Source organism: Bufo gargarizans, chromosome 4 (genome assembly GCF_014858855.1).
Source record: "Bufo gargarizans isolate SCDJY-AF-19 chromosome 4, ASM1485885v1, whole genome shotgun sequence".
Taxonomy (NCBI): Eukaryota; Metazoa; Chordata; class Amphibia; order Anura; family Bufonidae; genus Bufo; species Bufo gargarizans.
Window position 1 is genome coordinate 288,537,461 of NC_058083.1, and position 18,049 is coordinate 288,555,509.

Sequence of the window (18,049 nt, forward strand, 5' to 3'; positions counted from 1 at the left end):
GGCCATAGGCCTAACTAACTGGGTCAAAGTCCTCAAAAATAAAAATACAGCCACAAAATGAGATCTTTAAAAGCATCCTAAAATCTCATTGTGAGAGGTACATACCGTATGGGAATAAAAGGTTAAGGAACAAAATTAGGGTTATTCACTTTAGAAAAAAGACGACTGAGGGGAGATCTAATTATTATGTATAAATATATCAGGGGTCAGTACAGAGATCTATCCCATCATCTATGCATTCCCAGGACGGTGACTGTGACGAGGGGAGATCCTCTGCGTCTGGAGGAAAGAAGGTTTGTACACAAAGAGCAGTGAGACTATGGAACTCTCTGCCTGAGGAGGTGGTGATGGCGAGTACAATAAAGGAATTCAAGAGGGCCCTGGATGTATTTCTGGAGCGTAATAATATTACAGGCTATAGCTACTAGAGAGAGATCGTTGATCCAGGGAGTTATTCTGACTGCCTGATTGGCGTCGGGAAGGAATTTTTTATTCCCCTAAAGTGGGGAAAATTGGCTTCTACCACAGGTTTTTTTTTTGCCTTCCTGTGGATCCACTTGCAGGATGACAGGCTGAACTGGATGGACAGAGGTCTTTTTTCGTCCTTATGTACTATGTTATTTATCCTGAACGGTGAATGTCATAAAAGGAAAACAATGGCTGATTCAGTCTTCACCTCCCAAAAAACGTATTAAAAATGATCAAAAAGCCAACTTGTATCAACAAAAACTACAGATTGCAATGCAAAAAAATTAGCCCTCACACAGCTTTGCAGAAGTAAAATATAAAAAAAATTATGGGGGTCAAAATATGGTGATACAAATAAAAAAAAAGTTGTATTTTTTTTTAAACATATTAAACCACAAGGAAAACTATAAAAATGTGGCACTGCTGTAATCGTACTAACCCACAGAATGGAGTGAACATATCATTCTTACAGCATAGTGAACACCATAAAAAAGAAACCTGTAAAACTGTGGCAAAAATTTTATTTTTTTTTCAATTCCACCCCATTTGGATTTTTTTTTCAGCCTCCCATTACATCGTATGCAATATTAAATGGTCCTAGTAGAAAGTAAAGCTTGTCAGGCAAAAACAAGCCCTCATACGTCTATGTGAATGGAAAAGTTAAAGGCGGTTAAATATTATCGGATATATTATCAAACACAGGGCTGAGTCATGGTATCTAAGCATGCTCTGTTATTAATTCTGTCTTTGTTATGAGCAACAGGGGTCTCTGTGTTGCTTTATGTTCACCTAGTCACTAAGTGTACTTTTACACTTGCGGCAGGACGGATCCGACAGGGTGAACAGCCTGTCGGATCCGTCCTGCCGCAAGTGTGAAAGTAGCCTAACTGTGCATCTGAAATGGGTTTGGTTATTGTATGGCCAGTTGATTAGGGTGGAGTCACTGAACCTTTATATATCCAGACCTCACGCCATTGTGGTTCCGTTCCATATATTTTTTACTTTTTTCTGGGATCTGTAGTTTCACGATTGTATCTTGTTCTGGTCTAGTCTGTTTTCAAGATTTGTTTGTTGGTGTGCTCCTGCGTTGTCCAGGCTGATTTGCTGTCTTGAATTCAGAAAGGTCAGTTGAGTATTGCTCCGTTCACTGTCACTCTATTCCATACATCTACCATCCATTCCATTTGTAAATCACCCCTTCTCCTGTGACACTGAACATTTGGTTCCTGTCATCCACCAGTAAGTTTAAGAGTCTTGTTTTCTTCCAGTATTGATATATGCTTCATAAATGTTGTTTTGTGACAGTCCGTTTTTTGTGTAAGTCAACGCTTAAATAAGTTCTGGGGGTATTGAGTACAAAAAGCCATTCTTAGGACAAAGGATGGGTGACTGCTATAGGTAAAGTCCATTTCTGCGGTCTGGTGTACAACCACAGCTGTTTCATTCTTAGGTCTTATGCACATAACAAACCACAGATACGCAAAATATGGATACCAGCCTATGGGTGTGCTGTCCGCATTTTTTGCAGCCCCATTGAAATAATAGGTAAAAAATGTAAACTGAATGCGGGAAAAAAAGACAGATGTGTGCATGAGGCCTTAGGCTAGTTTCACACTAGCGTTCGTCGGTCCGCTCGTGAGCTCCGTTTGAAGGAGCTCACGAGCGGACCCGAACGCCTCCGTCCAGCCCTGATGCAGTCTGAATGGAGCGGATCCGCTCAGACTGCATCAGTCTGGCGGCGTTCAGCCTCCGCTCCGATCGCCTCCGCACGGACAGGCGGACAGCTGAACGCTGCTTGCAGCGTTCAGCTGTCCGCCTGGCCGTGCGGAGGCGAGCGGATCCGTTCAGACTTACAATGTAAGTCAATGGGAACGGATCCGCTTGAAGAGGTCACCATATGGCTCAATCTTCAAGCGGATCCGTCCCCCATTGACTTTACATTGAAAGTCTGAACGGATCCGCTCAGGCATCTTGCGCACTTAGAAAATTTTCTAAGTTATTAATGCAGACGGATCCGTACTGAACGGAGCCTCCGTCTGCATTAATATGATCGGATCCGTTCAGAACGGATCCGATCAAGCGCAAGTGTGAAATTAGCCTTAGATATGCTGTCTCTGATTTCTGTCTATCTAATCGATCGGTTTACATGCCTCTGATCTTTTAATACTCTAGCAATGTTCCTGTCCCTTCATGTCTTTTCAGCAGAAAACAGACAGCAGTATATGACATCTCCAGTAAATACTGTATGAATTGCAGTGCAGTAAGAAATTAGGATTATTTCATATGAGCATAGCCATAGAATTCCATACGACACCCCAGTACCATATATTAATAAAAAGGAAAATTAAATGAATAGAAAACATATCTAAACATGAAATGAGAAAATTTACTGGTAAATGAAAGTAGATGATAGATCAATCATGCAGATATTAGTATAGAAAAGTTGTGTAGAGGCCTTACTGGCTTTCCAACGATAAGAAAGCAGGTTGGCTTGGACATAAGAAATGCTTTTTCTGTTTCATTTTCTTCAAAGGTATCCGCAAGTGGAGGAATATGAACGTTCTCTCTCTCAGCCATGGCAAACTCCTACAAAGTTAGCAAAAATGTTCATAAGTAAATGAGCTTAAATACTTGACATCAATAAATGTACTTCCTCTCTAGTTTACCTGGTAAATGGCATGGGACCTTGCTATTTTTCACCTTAAAGAGTAACTGTCATATTTTCATTAAAACAAAAATCCATTTTAGCATATGTTACTGCTGCAGCAGCATTATGCATAAAGCAATCTTTAGTTTCTTCACTTTACCACAGTTTTCTTTGAGTTTTCCCCTTAGTTACGGCTGTTTTGAATCATGAGGATCTTCTCAAGATGGCTCCTCTGCCAGTTCTCTGAGGCCAAAACTGCATTCCCTCAGGTCACATACAAACTTGCTGTAGCCAGCAGCTTCCTGCCAGCCAATCAGATTGGATTACTGAGAGACACGCCTCCTCACTCTGAATCCTAATGCAGGCATGCAGTATGAAGGACCGCCTCTCTGTCTTCCTAGCCATTGACAGATGAGCCATAGCAACGGTCTTTTAAGGGAGCAGTGGAAAGGGACAGGAGACATTAATGAAAGCTGTTATTATAAGGGCCTTTTCACACTTGCGTTGTCCGGATCCGGCGTGTACTTCACTTGCCGGAATTACACGCCGGATCCGGAAAAACGCAAGTGTACTGAAAGCATTTGAAGACGGAGCCGTCTTCAAAATGCGTTCAGTGTTACTATGGCAGCCAGGACGCTATTAATGTCCTGGTTGCCATAGTAGGAGCGGGGAGCGGTATACTTACAGTCCGTGTGGCTCCCGGGGCGCTCCAGAATGACGTCAGAGCGCCCCGTGCGCATGGATGACGTGTTCCATGTGATCACGTGATCCATGCGCTTGGGGCGCCCTGACGTCACTCTGGAGCGCCCGGGGAGCTGCACGGACGGTAAGTATGCTGCTCCCCACTACACTTTACCATGGCTGCCAGGACTTTAGCGTCCCGGCAGCCATGGTAACCACTCTAAAAAAGCTAAACGTCGGATCCGGCAATGCGCCGAAACAACGTTTAGTTTAAGGCCGGATCCGGATCAATGCCTTTCAATGGGCATTAATTCCGGATCCGGCCTTGCGGCAAGTCTTCAGGATTTTTGGCCGGAGCAAAAAGCGCAGCATGCTGCGGTATTTTCTCCGGCCAAAAAACGTTCCGTTCCGGAACTGAAGACATCCTGATGCATCCTGAACGGATTTCTCTCCATTCAGAATGCATTAGGACAGTGATGGCGAACCTATGGCACGGGTGCCAGAGGCGGCACTCGGAGCCCTCTCTGTGGGCACCCGCACCTCTGGAAAAAGTCTATGTTGTATCAATAAGCCTTAGACTTTTCCTGCCATTTATCAGCGAAGGGCGTGCTATGAACGGCATAGTCAGAGCACTGAATGTAGGCAGTTATTATAGCTAAAATGATAAAGTACATGGAAGATACACTAGATTGGTATTAAGGTTAAATTGCCGTGTTGGCACTTTGTGATAAATAAGTGGGTTTAGGTTGCAGTTTGGGCACTCGGTCTCTAAAAGGTTCGCCATCACTGCATTAGGATAATCCTGATCAGGATTCTTCCGGCATAGAGCCCCGACGACGGAACTCTATGCCGGATCTGGACAACGCAAGTGTGAAAGGGCCCTAAGGTAGTTACAGATCTTTTGGCAATCATTGACAGACTGATGATGGCAATGGCATGGGGCTGATGGAGCTGGCTGGCGGACATGATGATGGTGGCAATGGCATGGGGCTGATGGCGCTGGCTGGGGGACATGGATGATAACAAATGGCAATGGCATGGGGCTGATGGTGCTGGCTGGGGGACATGGATGATATATAGAAGAAAATTATATATCGCAATATATAGTTATATCGCACATATGCGGTCGTATACTGCTGTACGGGCACACGGCTGGGCGCAGAAGGAAATGAACGCCATATGGTTTTTGGAAGGCAGATTTCACTGGGATAATTTTAAGTTGCCATGTCACATTTGAAAACCGCCTGATGCACCCCTAGAGTAGAAACTCCAAAAAAGTGACCGCATTTTGGAAAACACACCTCTCAAGGTATTCAAAACTGATTTTACAAACTTTGGTAAGCCTTTAGGTGTTCGACAAGAATTAAAGGTAAATGTAGATGAAATTTCAGAATTTCACTTTTTGGCAGATTTTCCATTTTAATACATTTTTCCAGTAACAAGGCAAGGGTTAACAGCAAAACAAAACTCAATATTTATTACCCTGATTCTGTAGTTTACAGAAACATCCCATATGTGGTCATAAACGGCTGTACGGGCACACGGCAGGGTGCAGAAGTAAAGGAACGCTATATGGGTTTTGGAAGGCAGATTTCACTGGGATAATTTTAAGCTGCCATGTCACATATGAGGAGCCCCTGATGCACCCCTAGAGTAGAAACTCCAAAAAAAGACCCCATTTTGGAAAAAGACCCCATTTTGGAAATTACGGGATAAGGTGGAAGTTTTGTTGCTACTATTTAAGGGTACATATGATTTTTGGTTGCTCTATATTACACTTTTTGTGAGGCAAGGTAAAAATAAAAAAATTGCTGTTTTGGCACAGTTTTAATTTTTTGTTATTTACAATGCTCATCTTACAGGATAGATCATGTGGTATTTTTACAGAGCAGGTTGTTACGGACGCGATAATACCAAATATGACTTTTTGTGATGCAAGGTGACAAAAAATTGCTTTTTTGACACACTTTTAATTTTTTTACGGTGTTCACCTGAGGGGTTAGGTCATATGATATTTTTATACAGCAGGTTCTTACAGACGCGGTGATACTTAATATGTATACTTTTTTTATTTTTTTATTTTACACAATAGCAACATTTTTTAAACAAAAAAAATCATGTTTTAGTGTCTCCATATTCTGAGAGCCATAGTTTTTTTTGGGGCGATTGTCTTAGGTAAAGTCTCATTTTTTGCGGGATGAGATGACGGTTTGATTGGTATGATTTTGGGGTTCAAATAACTTTTTGATCACTTGGTATTACACTTTTTGTGATGTAAGGTGACAAAAAAATTGCTTTTTTGACACCGTTTTGATTTTATTCATGATGTTCACCTAGGTTAGGTCATGTGATATTTTTATAGAGCAGGTTGTTACGGACATGGCAATACCTAATAGGTATACTTTTTAAAACATTTTAAAGTTTTACACAATAATATTTTTGAAACAAATAAAAAATCATGTTTTACTGTCTCCATGATCTGAGAGCCATATATATATTTTTTTTTTGGGTGATTGTCTTAGGTAGGGTATCATTTTTTGCGAGAGGAGATGACGGTTTGATTAGCACTATTTTGGGGAGCATATGACTTTGTGAACGCTTGCTATTACACTTTTTGTGATGTAAGGTGACAAAAAATGGCTTTTTTGACACAGTTTTTATTTTAGCTTATTTACGGTGTTCACTTGAGGAGTAAGGTCATGTAGTATTTTTATAGAGCAGGTTGTTACAGACACGGCGATATCTAATATGTAAACTTTTTTTTTTTTTTTTTTTACATTTAACACAATAGCATTTTTGAAACAAAAAGAAATCATGTTTTAGTGTCTCCATAGTCTGAAAGCCATAGTTTATTTTTATTTTTGGGCGATTGTCTTAGGTAGGGGCTAAGTTTTTGCAGGATGAGGTGGCGGTTAGATTTGTTCTATATTAGGAAGCATACGCCTTTTAAATCTCTTGGTGTTGCACTTTTAGTAATGTAAGGTGACAAAAAAATATTTTTTTTAGCACAGTTTTTATTTAATTTTTTTGACGGTGTTCATCTGAGGGATTCGGTCATATGATATTTTTATAGTGCCGGATATTTTTTCCCTATTTTTTACTTTTTTGGGGGGGAAAAGGACACTTTTTTTACTTGAATTTTTTTATTTATTTTTGTAAAACTTTATATTTTTAACTTCTTTTTTTCACTTAATTTTTTGTCCCACTCTTGGACTTCAAGTTTTGGAGGTCTGATCCTCTTTACAATGCATTACAATACTTCTGCCTTCCCTGCCATCGGGTCCCCGTCACAGCATCGAGGGGACCCGAATGCCACCCGGCAGGATCACGCATGTGCCGCGGTCAGCACTGACCACGGTAGTACGAGGGTTAATGCGCTGGCATAGGTGTTTTCAACTATGCCAGCGCATACAGCAGGGGTTCGGCTATCTGTGACTGCCGGACCCCTGCTGCTGATAGGGCAGGCGCAGCTCCTGCACCCGCCCGATCAGCATGACGTACATGTACGTCACTGGTTCATAAGTCACGGCCAGATATGACTGGCTAGGGGCATCATGGGGAAATTTTTTCATGATTGCATTTGACTCATTTTGGGATAAAAATAATTTTTTCAATTGATCTTTATTAAAAATTTTCAGCAATCTTTGTGATACAGGGACTAAAAATTTGTCTATTTGCAGACTGTCCTCCCTGAGTTCCGTCAGCTGACGGCCCTTGTGTAGTTTTTGTCTGTGATTTCCTGACCTGATAAACACAAGGCATCCCGTGCCCAGGTAGACATTTTTAATCTTTCAAAGAGCCCAAGCCAGCCTCTTCTCTCGCATCCAGTTCTTCCCCCATGTCACTTTGCATTAAGAGGCTATTATGCGTTATCTGTCACCTCTCCTAACATGTCTGTATTAGGGCTCATTCACACAACCACAGGCCGTCTGTGCCCATATTGTGGACTGAATGAGTCTGCAATCTGCACGATACGGAGCGGAGGCACGCATTGGAAGCCCAGGGAAGCACTTCCGTGGGATTTCGGTCCGTGTTTCTACACCACAAATTAATAGAACATGTTCTATTTTTTCGCGGTGCAGAACGTATCTTGTGGATTGCAGACCTCATTTCACATGAATGGGTCCGCAGCACAGGGCACACACGCTTGTGTGCGTGAGCCATTACTAAGCAATTGTATTCCTCACAAAATATCATTTCTGGAGCTTCTTTGCTTATAGCTCCGTGATGTACTGTTATTGCTCCTTGAAATTCAGGAATAAATTGACAACTGGGTATTACCATTGGGGGGGGGGGGGGGGGGGTGTCCCTACATAGTCTGACATTGTCCAATCAGTGATAACAGCATCAGAAACTGTAAGGCCTCTTTCACATGGGCGTTGCGGGAAAAGGTGCGGGTGCGTTGCAGGAACATGCGCGAGCAAGTGGATTAAGGTGAGTTAAATAATATTTTTTAACCCCTCCAGCCCTATTGTACTATGCATTCTGTATTCAGAATGCTATTATTTTCCCTTATAACCATGTTATAAGGGAAAATAATAATGATCGGGTCTCCATCCCGATCGTCTCCTAGCAACCGTGCGTGAAAATCGCACCGCATCCGCACTTGCTTGCGGATGCTTGCGATTTTCACGTAGCCCCATTCACTTCTATGGGGCCTGCGTTGCGTGAAAAGCGCACAAAATAGAGCATGCTGCGATTTTCACGCAGCGCACAAGTGATGCGTGAAAATCACGGCTCATGTGAACAACCCTATAGAAATGAATAGGTCCGGATACAGTGCGGGTGCAATGCGTTCAACTTGCACAACATTCAGCTGTCAATTTATGCATACATTTGTAGGAGGAATTACAGAAGAACAGCACAACACAGAGCTATGAAAATAGATGTTCCAGAATTATTTCACGAGGAACACAAGTATTTACTAAAACACATGAGAAATGTAAAGTTATGCACATGGGAAGGAATAATGCAAGTCACCCATACATACTAAATGATAAAACACTCAGTAACACTGACATGGAAAAGGATCTAGGAATTTTAATAAACAGGAAACTAAGCTGCAAAAACCAGTGTCAGGCAGCTGCTGCCAAGGCCAATAAGATAATGGGTTGCATCAAAAGGGGCATAGATGCCTGTGATAAGAACATAGTCCTACCACTTTACAAATTGCTAGTCAGACCACACATGGAGTACTGTGTACAGTTCTGGGCTCCTGTAAACAAAGCAGACATAGCAGAGCTGGAGAAGATCCAGAGGAGGGCAACTAAAGTAATAACTGGAATGGGGCAACTACAGTACCCTGAAAGATTATCAAAATTAGGGTTATTCACTTTAGAAAAAAGACGACTGAGGGGAGATCTAATTACTATGTATAAATATATCAGGGGTCAGTACAGAAATCTATCCCATCATCTATTCATTCCCAGGACGGTGACTGTGACGAGGGGACATCCTCTGCGTCTGGAGGAAAGAAGGTTTGTACACAAACATAGAAGAGGATTCTTTACGGTAAGAGCAGTGAGACTATGGAACTCTCTGCCTGAGGAGGTGATGATGGCGAGTACAATAAAGGAATTCAAGAGGGGCCTGGATGTATTTCTGGAGCGTAATAATATTATAGACTATAGGGAATAGAGAGGGGTCGTTGATCCAGGGAGTTATTCTGATTGCCTGAATGGAGTCGGGAAGGAATTTTTATTCCCCTGAAGTGAGGAAAATTGGCTTCTACCTCACAGTTTTTTTTTGCCTTCCTCTGGATCAACTTGCAGGATAACAGGCCGAACTGGATGGACAAATGTCTTTTTTCGGCCTTATGTACTATGTTATGTACATCAGGAGAGGTGACAGGTCCTCTTTAAAATAGTCATCCCTTGATCTCGCTTAGGCTAGGTCTACAAGACGACATTTGTCGCACATTTTGTGGCACCAATGTCGCGCAAATTTTTTTATAATGGCAGTCTATGGTGTTGCACTGCAACATGCTGCGACTGTGACGCAACAGTCGCAAAAAATTCATTCGAGATGGATTTTTCTACGACTGTCGCGTCGCAGCATGACGCATGTTGCAGTGCGACACCATAGACTGCCATTATAAAAATTGTGCGCGACGTTGGTGCCACAAAATGTTGCGCAACAAATGTTGCAGTGTAGTTGTGCCCTATCTGTCGCGCAACTTATTGTCGCAAGATAAATGTCGTCGTGTAGACCTTGCCTTAGAGTTTCTCACTTGCGTTGAGGTCTTAGTTAAGGTACGACCACATGGCGACTGTCCCGCCCACTCCAAACCAACTTGCGCTGCAATCCCATTCATTTCTATAGGATCACAGCTACTCTACTGTCCTGGCTGTGACAGCTGTCGCGCGACCAGTGGCATGGTGTTGTCCTAGCTAGCCTAATACTTTCTCTTCCTTTATGATTCACTGGCTATTCACTGGTAATCCTGGCTGCGACCAGTGTTGCAGTGCAGCCTTTCACACGAGCAAGTATTCCGCGTGAGTGCAATGCGTGATGCGAACGCATAGCACCCGCACTGAAACCTGACCCATTCATTTCAATGGGGCTGTGTACATGAGTGTTCTTTTTCACCCATCAGTTGTGCGTTGCGTGAAAATCGCAGCATGTTCTATATTCTGCGATTTTCACGCAACGCTGGCCCCATAGAAATAAATGGAGCTGCGTGAAAATCGCATCCACAAGCAAGTGCGGATGCGATGCGTTTTTCACGGATGGTTGCTAAGAGATGTTGTTTGTATACGTTTAGTTTTTTATCATGCGTGTGCAAAACGCATTAAATTGCATTGCACCTGCACGATAAAAACTGAACTGAACGCTATCGCAAACAAAACTGAATCTACTTACTTGCAAAATCACATAATTTTCACTGAACGCATTATCGCAATGCATCCGGACCTATTCCGCTCGTCTGCAAGGGGCCTTAGGCTGGGTTCACACCTGAGCGTTTTACAGCGCGTTCCTACGCGCTGTAAAACGCTCAACAAGGAGAAACCAATGATTCCCTATGGGAATGGTTCACACTTGGGCGTTTTACAGCGCGTACGATCTCGCTGTAAAACGCCCGACGCTCCAAAAAGTACATGAGCGACTTTTGGGGCGTTTGTGGCCATAGGACACTGTAGTGAATCACACAAACGCGCGTCAAACGCGCGTTTACTATTACAAAAACGCGCATAAAAATGCGCGTCAAAAACGCGCGTAAAACGCGCGTTTGCGCAACGCTCAAGTGTGAACCCAGTCTTAGGGTTCAGCTACATGTCGAACTTTAGCTAATGCGCCCAAGGATCGCAGTGTAGCAGTGCTAGCATAGAAGTGATAGTGATCGCTGGGGTACCAAGTGCTGAAACCCCAGCCATCCAAAGAATGGAGGTCTCTATGTAAATGGTGGGGTAGTGCACATCCGTGACCACCACTCCATTCACTTCAAGAAGACTTTGACAGCGCTTTGCTCTATGTCTGTCAGTCCCATAGAAGTGAATGGATCGGTGGTCATGTATGCGCACCACCACTCCATTCACACAGGGACTTGAGGAATCTGTTCATGTAATAGCTGAAGGAGATACATTTTCTTTGTTGTCCATATTGCAGATCCATGTGGTATAGATTCTTACAGGGAAAGCATGGCTGTCTCCTTGCAGAACAGCACCACACCTCTCCATAGCTTGTGTCTGGTATTGCAACTCAACTTCAAAGGGGTAGAGCTATGGGAATATGGTTCTTCAGGGGGGCACCATACAGTTGTAAAGGGCACGCAATATGAAATGAACAAACAATAAGTACATGAACTAACAGTCCTGGAGGAGATGTGCCAGTGACTGATCTGTATTCTATGCATTCTAGCTTTTTACCAGGATATGTGGGCACTTGTGGTTACCACTGTTATAGGGGTACCGTGCGTGGCACTGTCCGTGATAACTCCTCATAGGTTACCATTCACACGATTCCTATAAATCATGTAATACCGTGCGTGGCACTGTCCGTGATAACTCCTCATAGGTTACCATTCACACTATTCCTATAAATCGTGTAATACCGTGCGTGGCACTGTGTGTGACAACTCCTCACAGGTTACCAATCACACTATTCCTATAAATCGTGTAATACCGTGCGTGGCACTGTCCGTGACAACTCCTCACAGGTTACTAATCACACTATTCCTATAAATCGTGTAATACCGTGCATGGCACTATTGGTGACAACTACTCACAGGTTACCATTCACACTATTCATATAGCTTGTGTAATACTGTGCGTGGCACTATTGGTGACAACTCCTCACAGGTTACCATTCACACTATTACTATAAATCATGTAATACCATGCGTGGCACTGTCTGTGACAACTCCTCACAGGTTACCATTCACACTAATCCTATAAATCGTGCAATACCGTGTGTGGCACTGTCTGTGACAACTCCTCATAGGTTACCATTAACACTATTCCTATAAATCGTGTAATACTGTGCGTGGCACTATTGGTGACAACTCCTCACAGGTTACCATTACCACTATTCCTATAGATTGTGTAATACTGTGCGTGGCACTATTGGTGACAACTACTCACAGGTTACCATTCACACTATTCCTATAAATCGTGTAATACTGTGCGTGGCACTATCGGTGACAACTCCTCATAGGTTACCATTAACACTATTCCTATAAATCGTGTAATACTGTGCGTGGCACTATCGGTGACAACTCCTCATAGGTTACCATTAACACTATTCCTATAGATCGTGCAATACTGTGCGTGGCACTATCGGTGACAACTCCTCACAGGTTACCATTCACACTATTCCTATAGATCGTGTAATACTGTGCGTGGCACTATCGGTGACAACTCCTCACAGGTTTCGATTTACACGATTCCTATAGATCGTGTAATACTGTGCGTGGCACTATCGGTGACAACTCCTCACAGGTTACCAATCACACTATTACTATAAATCATGTAATACTGTGCGTGGCACTATTGGTGACAACTCCTCACAGGTTACCATTCACACTATTCCTATAGATCGTGTAATACTGTGTGTGGCACTATCGGTGACAACTCCTCACAGGTTACCATTCACACTATTCCTATAGATCGTGTAATACTGTGCGTGGCACTATCGGTGACAACTCCTCACAGGTTACCATTCACACTATTCCTATAGATCGTGTAATACTGTGCGTGGCACTATCGGTGGCAACTTCTCACAGGTTACCATTCACACTATTCCTATAGATCGTGTAATACTGTGCGTGGCACTATCGGTGACAACTTCTCACAGGTTACCATTCACACTATTCCTATAGATCGTGTAATACTGTGCGTGGCACTATCGGTGACAACTTCTCACAGGTTACCATTCACACTATTCCTATAGATCGTGTAATACTGTGCGTGGCACTATCGGTGACAACTCCTCACAGGTTACCATTCACACTATTCCTATAAATAATAATATCGTGTACTGGACAGCACTGATCTGAACACATCAGATCCCAGGACATAGTTTATAGGAGTGTCCTGGTCTAGCAATCACTAGAAGCGCCCACTAGTCCACATCCTGCCCCCCAGCTCTTTGGAGGCACAGTTGCACCCACTAGCCCTTATTTAGTGCTAAACAGGGGGTCTACAGATGAGCAGCATATACTCACACATCAGCTCCCCTCACTCTCTCTCCTCTGTGGCTCTAGTCTGCACTGATTTGTGTACAACCTCCGCCATCTCCATGGCGACTGTCCCGCCCACTCCAAACCATCCTGTCTGCCGGTCACGTGAGGCGCGCTGCCTTGTGCCATATAGGACACAGCAGGGCATGGTTTTTGGCGGAAAAATACTGAATATGGTTTTGGTCTTTATCACCAAAAATTAGCTAGCTCGTTATTCTCCAGTCTGACTGACTTACAAAAAAAAAAAAACCCGAGCGCTGAAGAATGCATTCAGCTTTCGGGATGCCCACAACACCACAGCGGCAGAAAGTGTGACGTCATTACGCCGCGACGTCTCACGTGCCTCGGCCAAGGGGAGCTGACCATCTCGTCAGGTAAATAAACAGCTGGTGCTCTTTGACGAGGTGAAGTGGGGCTAGTTGATGACAGGCAGTTGTGTTGTCTCAGGCGCATACCTTGGAGGTGTTTGCAGATGGTGCACGCTGTTATGGCGTTATATGTGGCTGGTGCACGCTGTTATGGAGTTATATGTGGCTGGTTCACGCTGTTATGGGGGGTATTTGCGGCTGGTGAACGCCGTTATGACGGTATTCCCAGCAGTTGCATACTTATGGAGGAATATGTGGCTGGTGCACTATGTTATGGGGGTATTTGTGGCAGTTGAACAATGTTATGGAGGTATATGTGGCTGGTGCATATTAACGGAGGCAGGGATGTAGCTAATGGCTTGTGGGGCCTGGTGCAAGAGTTCAGCTTGGCGCCCCCCTTCCCTCAGTGCTCTGTGGCAAGGGGCATGGAAGCACAAGGCCTTCGTGCTGCCCGAGGCAAAAATTTAAGCTGCACCCCCTTGAGCCAGAGGTGTAACTTGACCAGCATGCACTTTCTATAATACTGGTGTCTTATGCACCACAAGGGTCTTTGGGCCCCCTCAGGCTCCTAGGCCGGGTAGCGACTGCTACCTCTGAACCCCCTATAGCTACGCCCCTGAACGGAGGTATATGTGGATAGTGCACGCCGTTAAGACTGTCTTTGCGGCTGTGGTGCTCACTGGGGGTCATTTACTCTGATGGTGACATATTTTATTTTTTTTGGCATAAAAAGTAGCAAGATCCTATTTCATGATATATATTTTTTTAAACAGTTTTGTTGCATGGGTGTTTTTGTTCTGTGGAGTGGTCTGAGCATGGCAGGGTCTAGGCCAGGGGTAGGCAACCTCCGGCACTCCAGCTGTTGTGAAACTATAACTCCCAGCATGCATACTTACTCTTCTCTTCCAAGAAATCGCATAGAAATGAATGGATCATGCTGGGAATTGTAGTTTCACAACAGCTGGAGTGCCAGAGGTTGCTGATCCCTGGTCTAGGCTATAGGCCCCGGCAGATTCACTAATATTTTTTTACAGCCGTAAATGCAGGTTAAAAACTGGTGTAACATGCCTGTCTTAGCTAAATGACCCTGACTGACTTTGCAGCTCACATTGTAATGGCTTTGTGGATGGTGCCGCTATGGAGGCATTATTAGGTTGCGCAGACTGTCATGGCGGCATCTGTGACTGCCTCACCCTGTTATGGAGGCATCCTCCAAGGTACAGATTGTTCTGAGTGCACTGGCAGTGTTGTGGGGGTGTCTGTGGCCGCCCGGCAAGTAATACTAATGTTTTACACAGGATACACCTTCCATCATGTGTATACCCTCTAACACTTAAAAGGGTATTCAGTTTATGTTAAAGGTGCTGTCTCACTTCAGCAAGTGGCATTTATCCTGTAGACAAAGGTAATACATTAGTAAGTGCCTTGTAATATGATTGTCCATATTTCCTCCTTTCCTGGCTGGATTCATTTTTCCATCACATTATACACTGCTCGTTTCCATGGTTATGACCACCCTGCATTCCATCAGTGGAGGCCATGCTTGCATTTTATAGGAAAAAGCGCTGTCCTCTCTGGAGTGGTAACTGTTAGGCTACTTTCACACTAGCGTTCGGGCGGATCCGTTCTGAACGGATCCGCTCATAATAATGCAGACGGAGGCTCCGTTCAGTCTGCATTATTTTTAGCATAGAACAGCTAAGTGTGAAAATAGCCTAGTACGGATCCGTCCAGACTTTCAATGTAAAGTCAATGGGGGACGGATCCGCTTGAAGATTGAGCCACATTGTGGCATCTTCAAACGGATCCGTCCCCATTGACTTACATTGAAAGTCTGGACGGATCCGCACGGATCCGCACGCCTCCGAACGGCCAGGCGGACACCCGAACGCTGCAAGCCGCGTTCAGCTGTCCGCCTGTCCGTGCGGAGGCGAGCGGAGCGGAGGCTGAACGCCGCCAGACTGATGCAGTCTGAGCGGATCCGCCTCCATTCAGACTGCATCAGGGCTGGACGGCTGCGTTCGGGTCCGCTCGTGAGCTCCTTCAAACGGAGCTCACGAGCGGACCAGCGAACGCTAGTGTGAAAGCAGCCTTACTGCACACCATAGCAAAAAGCACCAGCGAATCTCGCAGTTTTAAAATATATATATATATATATATATAATAAAATAAAATAATAAAATAATAATAATAATAATAAAAAAAAAAAAAATATATATATATATATATATATATATATATATATATTTTTTTTTTTTATTATTATTATTATTATTTTATTATTTTATTTTATTATATATATATATATATATATATATATATATATATATATATATATATATATATATATATATATTTTTTTTTATACTTTCTATTTAATAGCTATTTCCCCCTTGGAGGGGGGGCAGAACCTGGGATCTTTTAATCCCTTGTCCTATTCACCCTAATAGAGCTCTATTAGGGTGACTAGGACTTCACACTCTCCCTGCTGCCCTGTGCATAGTACACACAGCAGCAGGGACCTTACAATGGCAGCCAGGGCTTCAATAGCGTCCTGGCTGCCATGGTAACTGATCGGAGCCCCAGGATTACACTGCTGGGGCTCCGTGAAGCTTCCACTGCCACCAATGAGGAGGAGGGGAGGGGACCCTGTGACCACTGCCACCAATTATTTTAATACTGGGGGAAGGGTGGCGGGTGCACTGCGCCACCAATGTTTTTAATACTGGGGTCGGTGGGGCGGCGCACTGCGCCACCAATGATTAACCTTTAATACAGGAGGCGGGTACCGGCAGCAGAATCACATAGCTGGGAGCTGCAGTCTGCAGCAGTTTACCCCTTACCCTGGGTTCACACCTGAGCGTTGCGCAAACGCGCGTTTTTGTCGCGCGTTTTTATGCGCGTTTTTTGTAATAGTAAACGCGCGTTTGACGCGCGTTTGTGTCATTGACTGCAGTGTCCTATGGCCACAAACGCGCGTCAAAACGCCCCAAAGAAGCTCAAGTACTTGTTTGAGCGTCGGGCGTTTTACAGCGCGTTCGTACGCGCTGTAAAACGCCCAAGTGTGAACCCTTCCCATAGGGAAGCATTGGTTTTCATGTCTTAAGCGTTTTACAGCGCGTTTGAACGCGCTGTAAAACGCTCAGGTGTGAACCCAGGGTTAGGTGCCGCACCTGAGGGGTTAACTGCAGCTGATCGCGGCTATGTGATTCTGCTGCCGACACTGCCGACACCTGTATTTGTATTAGCTCTACTCACCGCTCTTTGGTCTTCTTTCGGGCCCTGCTCTTCACTGTATCCCAACAGCGTACATTGTCAGGACGTAGTGCTTGTAGGCTCATGCTATGTTGCAGTACAGCGCGGGGTCCGGAAGAAGACTAGAAGCGGTGAGTGCAGAAAGAGCGTGCGGTCCTGAGCAGGAGAGGTTAAGTTTTATTTTTGTCTAATGGAGTTTGAGGGTCTGATCCGAGGTAGGGCTGCAGCTATCGATTATTTTAGTGATCAAGTAATCTATAGATTATTCCAATGATTAATCGAGTACTCTAATAAGAAAAACCTTCTTAAAAATAATGTATTGCTTTTTTTTTTTTTTAAACAATGTTTATTTCTTACAGTGGTACAGCAAAAAATGTTTGTTTTAAATGCACACACAAGGCTTCTTTTACAGCTGCAATATATATTATGTCAGAAGAACAGCCAGCCAGAATGTACCACATCGGGTAAAGCTGGATACTGCCGGCTGCTGCAGCGATTGACCGTAATAGGGTCCGTACCCCCCACCCCCCCACCCCCCCAAAAAAAACTTCAAGTAGCACTTTTTGTTTGGACAATACCCAGCATGTATGTATGTAATCAGAAACACAATATTTTTTATCAGAATTCAGAACGCAGATCATCAGATCAAACTACACCCCCAAAATTAGACCATCATATCTCCCCCCCCCCCCCCCCCCCCATGCCACCATGTTCACACCCCAGGCTGCCAACAGAGCAGACCCTCCCTTCCTGCAATCAGAGCCAGCCAGACCCCCATGCCATCAATTACCATGTCCCCCAGTGCCTCCATGCCATCCATTACCATGTCCCCCAGTGCCTCCATGCCAAACATCGCTATGTGATGTCCCCCACTGATCAGATCAGCCCCTCCATGCCATGTCCCCCTGTACCATAAGCCGCTCCATGCCATCTATTGCCATGTCCTCCACTCCC

At 44.2% G+C, this 18,049-nt stretch overlaps 2 protein-coding genes across 4 annotated transcripts in view; one reads left to right on the plus strand and one right to left on the minus strand.

Annotated features, from left to right (window-relative positions):
- AK9 (adenylate kinase 9) overlaps window positions 1-13,539 on the minus strand; it is a 156,820-nt gene extending 143,281 nt beyond the window's left edge. The window contains exons 1-2 of the mRNA XM_044290719.1: window positions 13,458-13,539; window positions 2,929-3,054 (exon numbers count right to left, since the gene is read on the minus strand). Of these exons, the coding sequence (XP_044146654.1) occupies window positions 2,929-3,045 (117 nt within the window). The 5' untranslated portion in view covers window positions 3,046-3,054; window positions 13,458-13,539. The remainder of the gene's footprint in view (window positions 1-2,928; window positions 3,055-13,457) is intronic.
- Window positions 13,540-13,732: 193 nt separating this feature from the next.
- FIG4 (FIG4 phosphoinositide 5-phosphatase) overlaps window positions 13,733-18,049 on the plus strand; it is a 450,714-nt gene continuing 446,397 nt past the window's right edge. The window contains exon 1 of one of the 3 annotated variants that reach the window (XM_044289561.1): window positions 13,733-13,846. The gene's annotated coding sequence lies outside the window, so the exon portion shown is untranslated. Of the gene's footprint in view, window positions 13,847-15,142; window positions 15,246-18,049 lie in introns of those variants that run through there. The other 2 variants (XM_044289559.1, XM_044289560.1) reach the window with 2 other exon arrangements.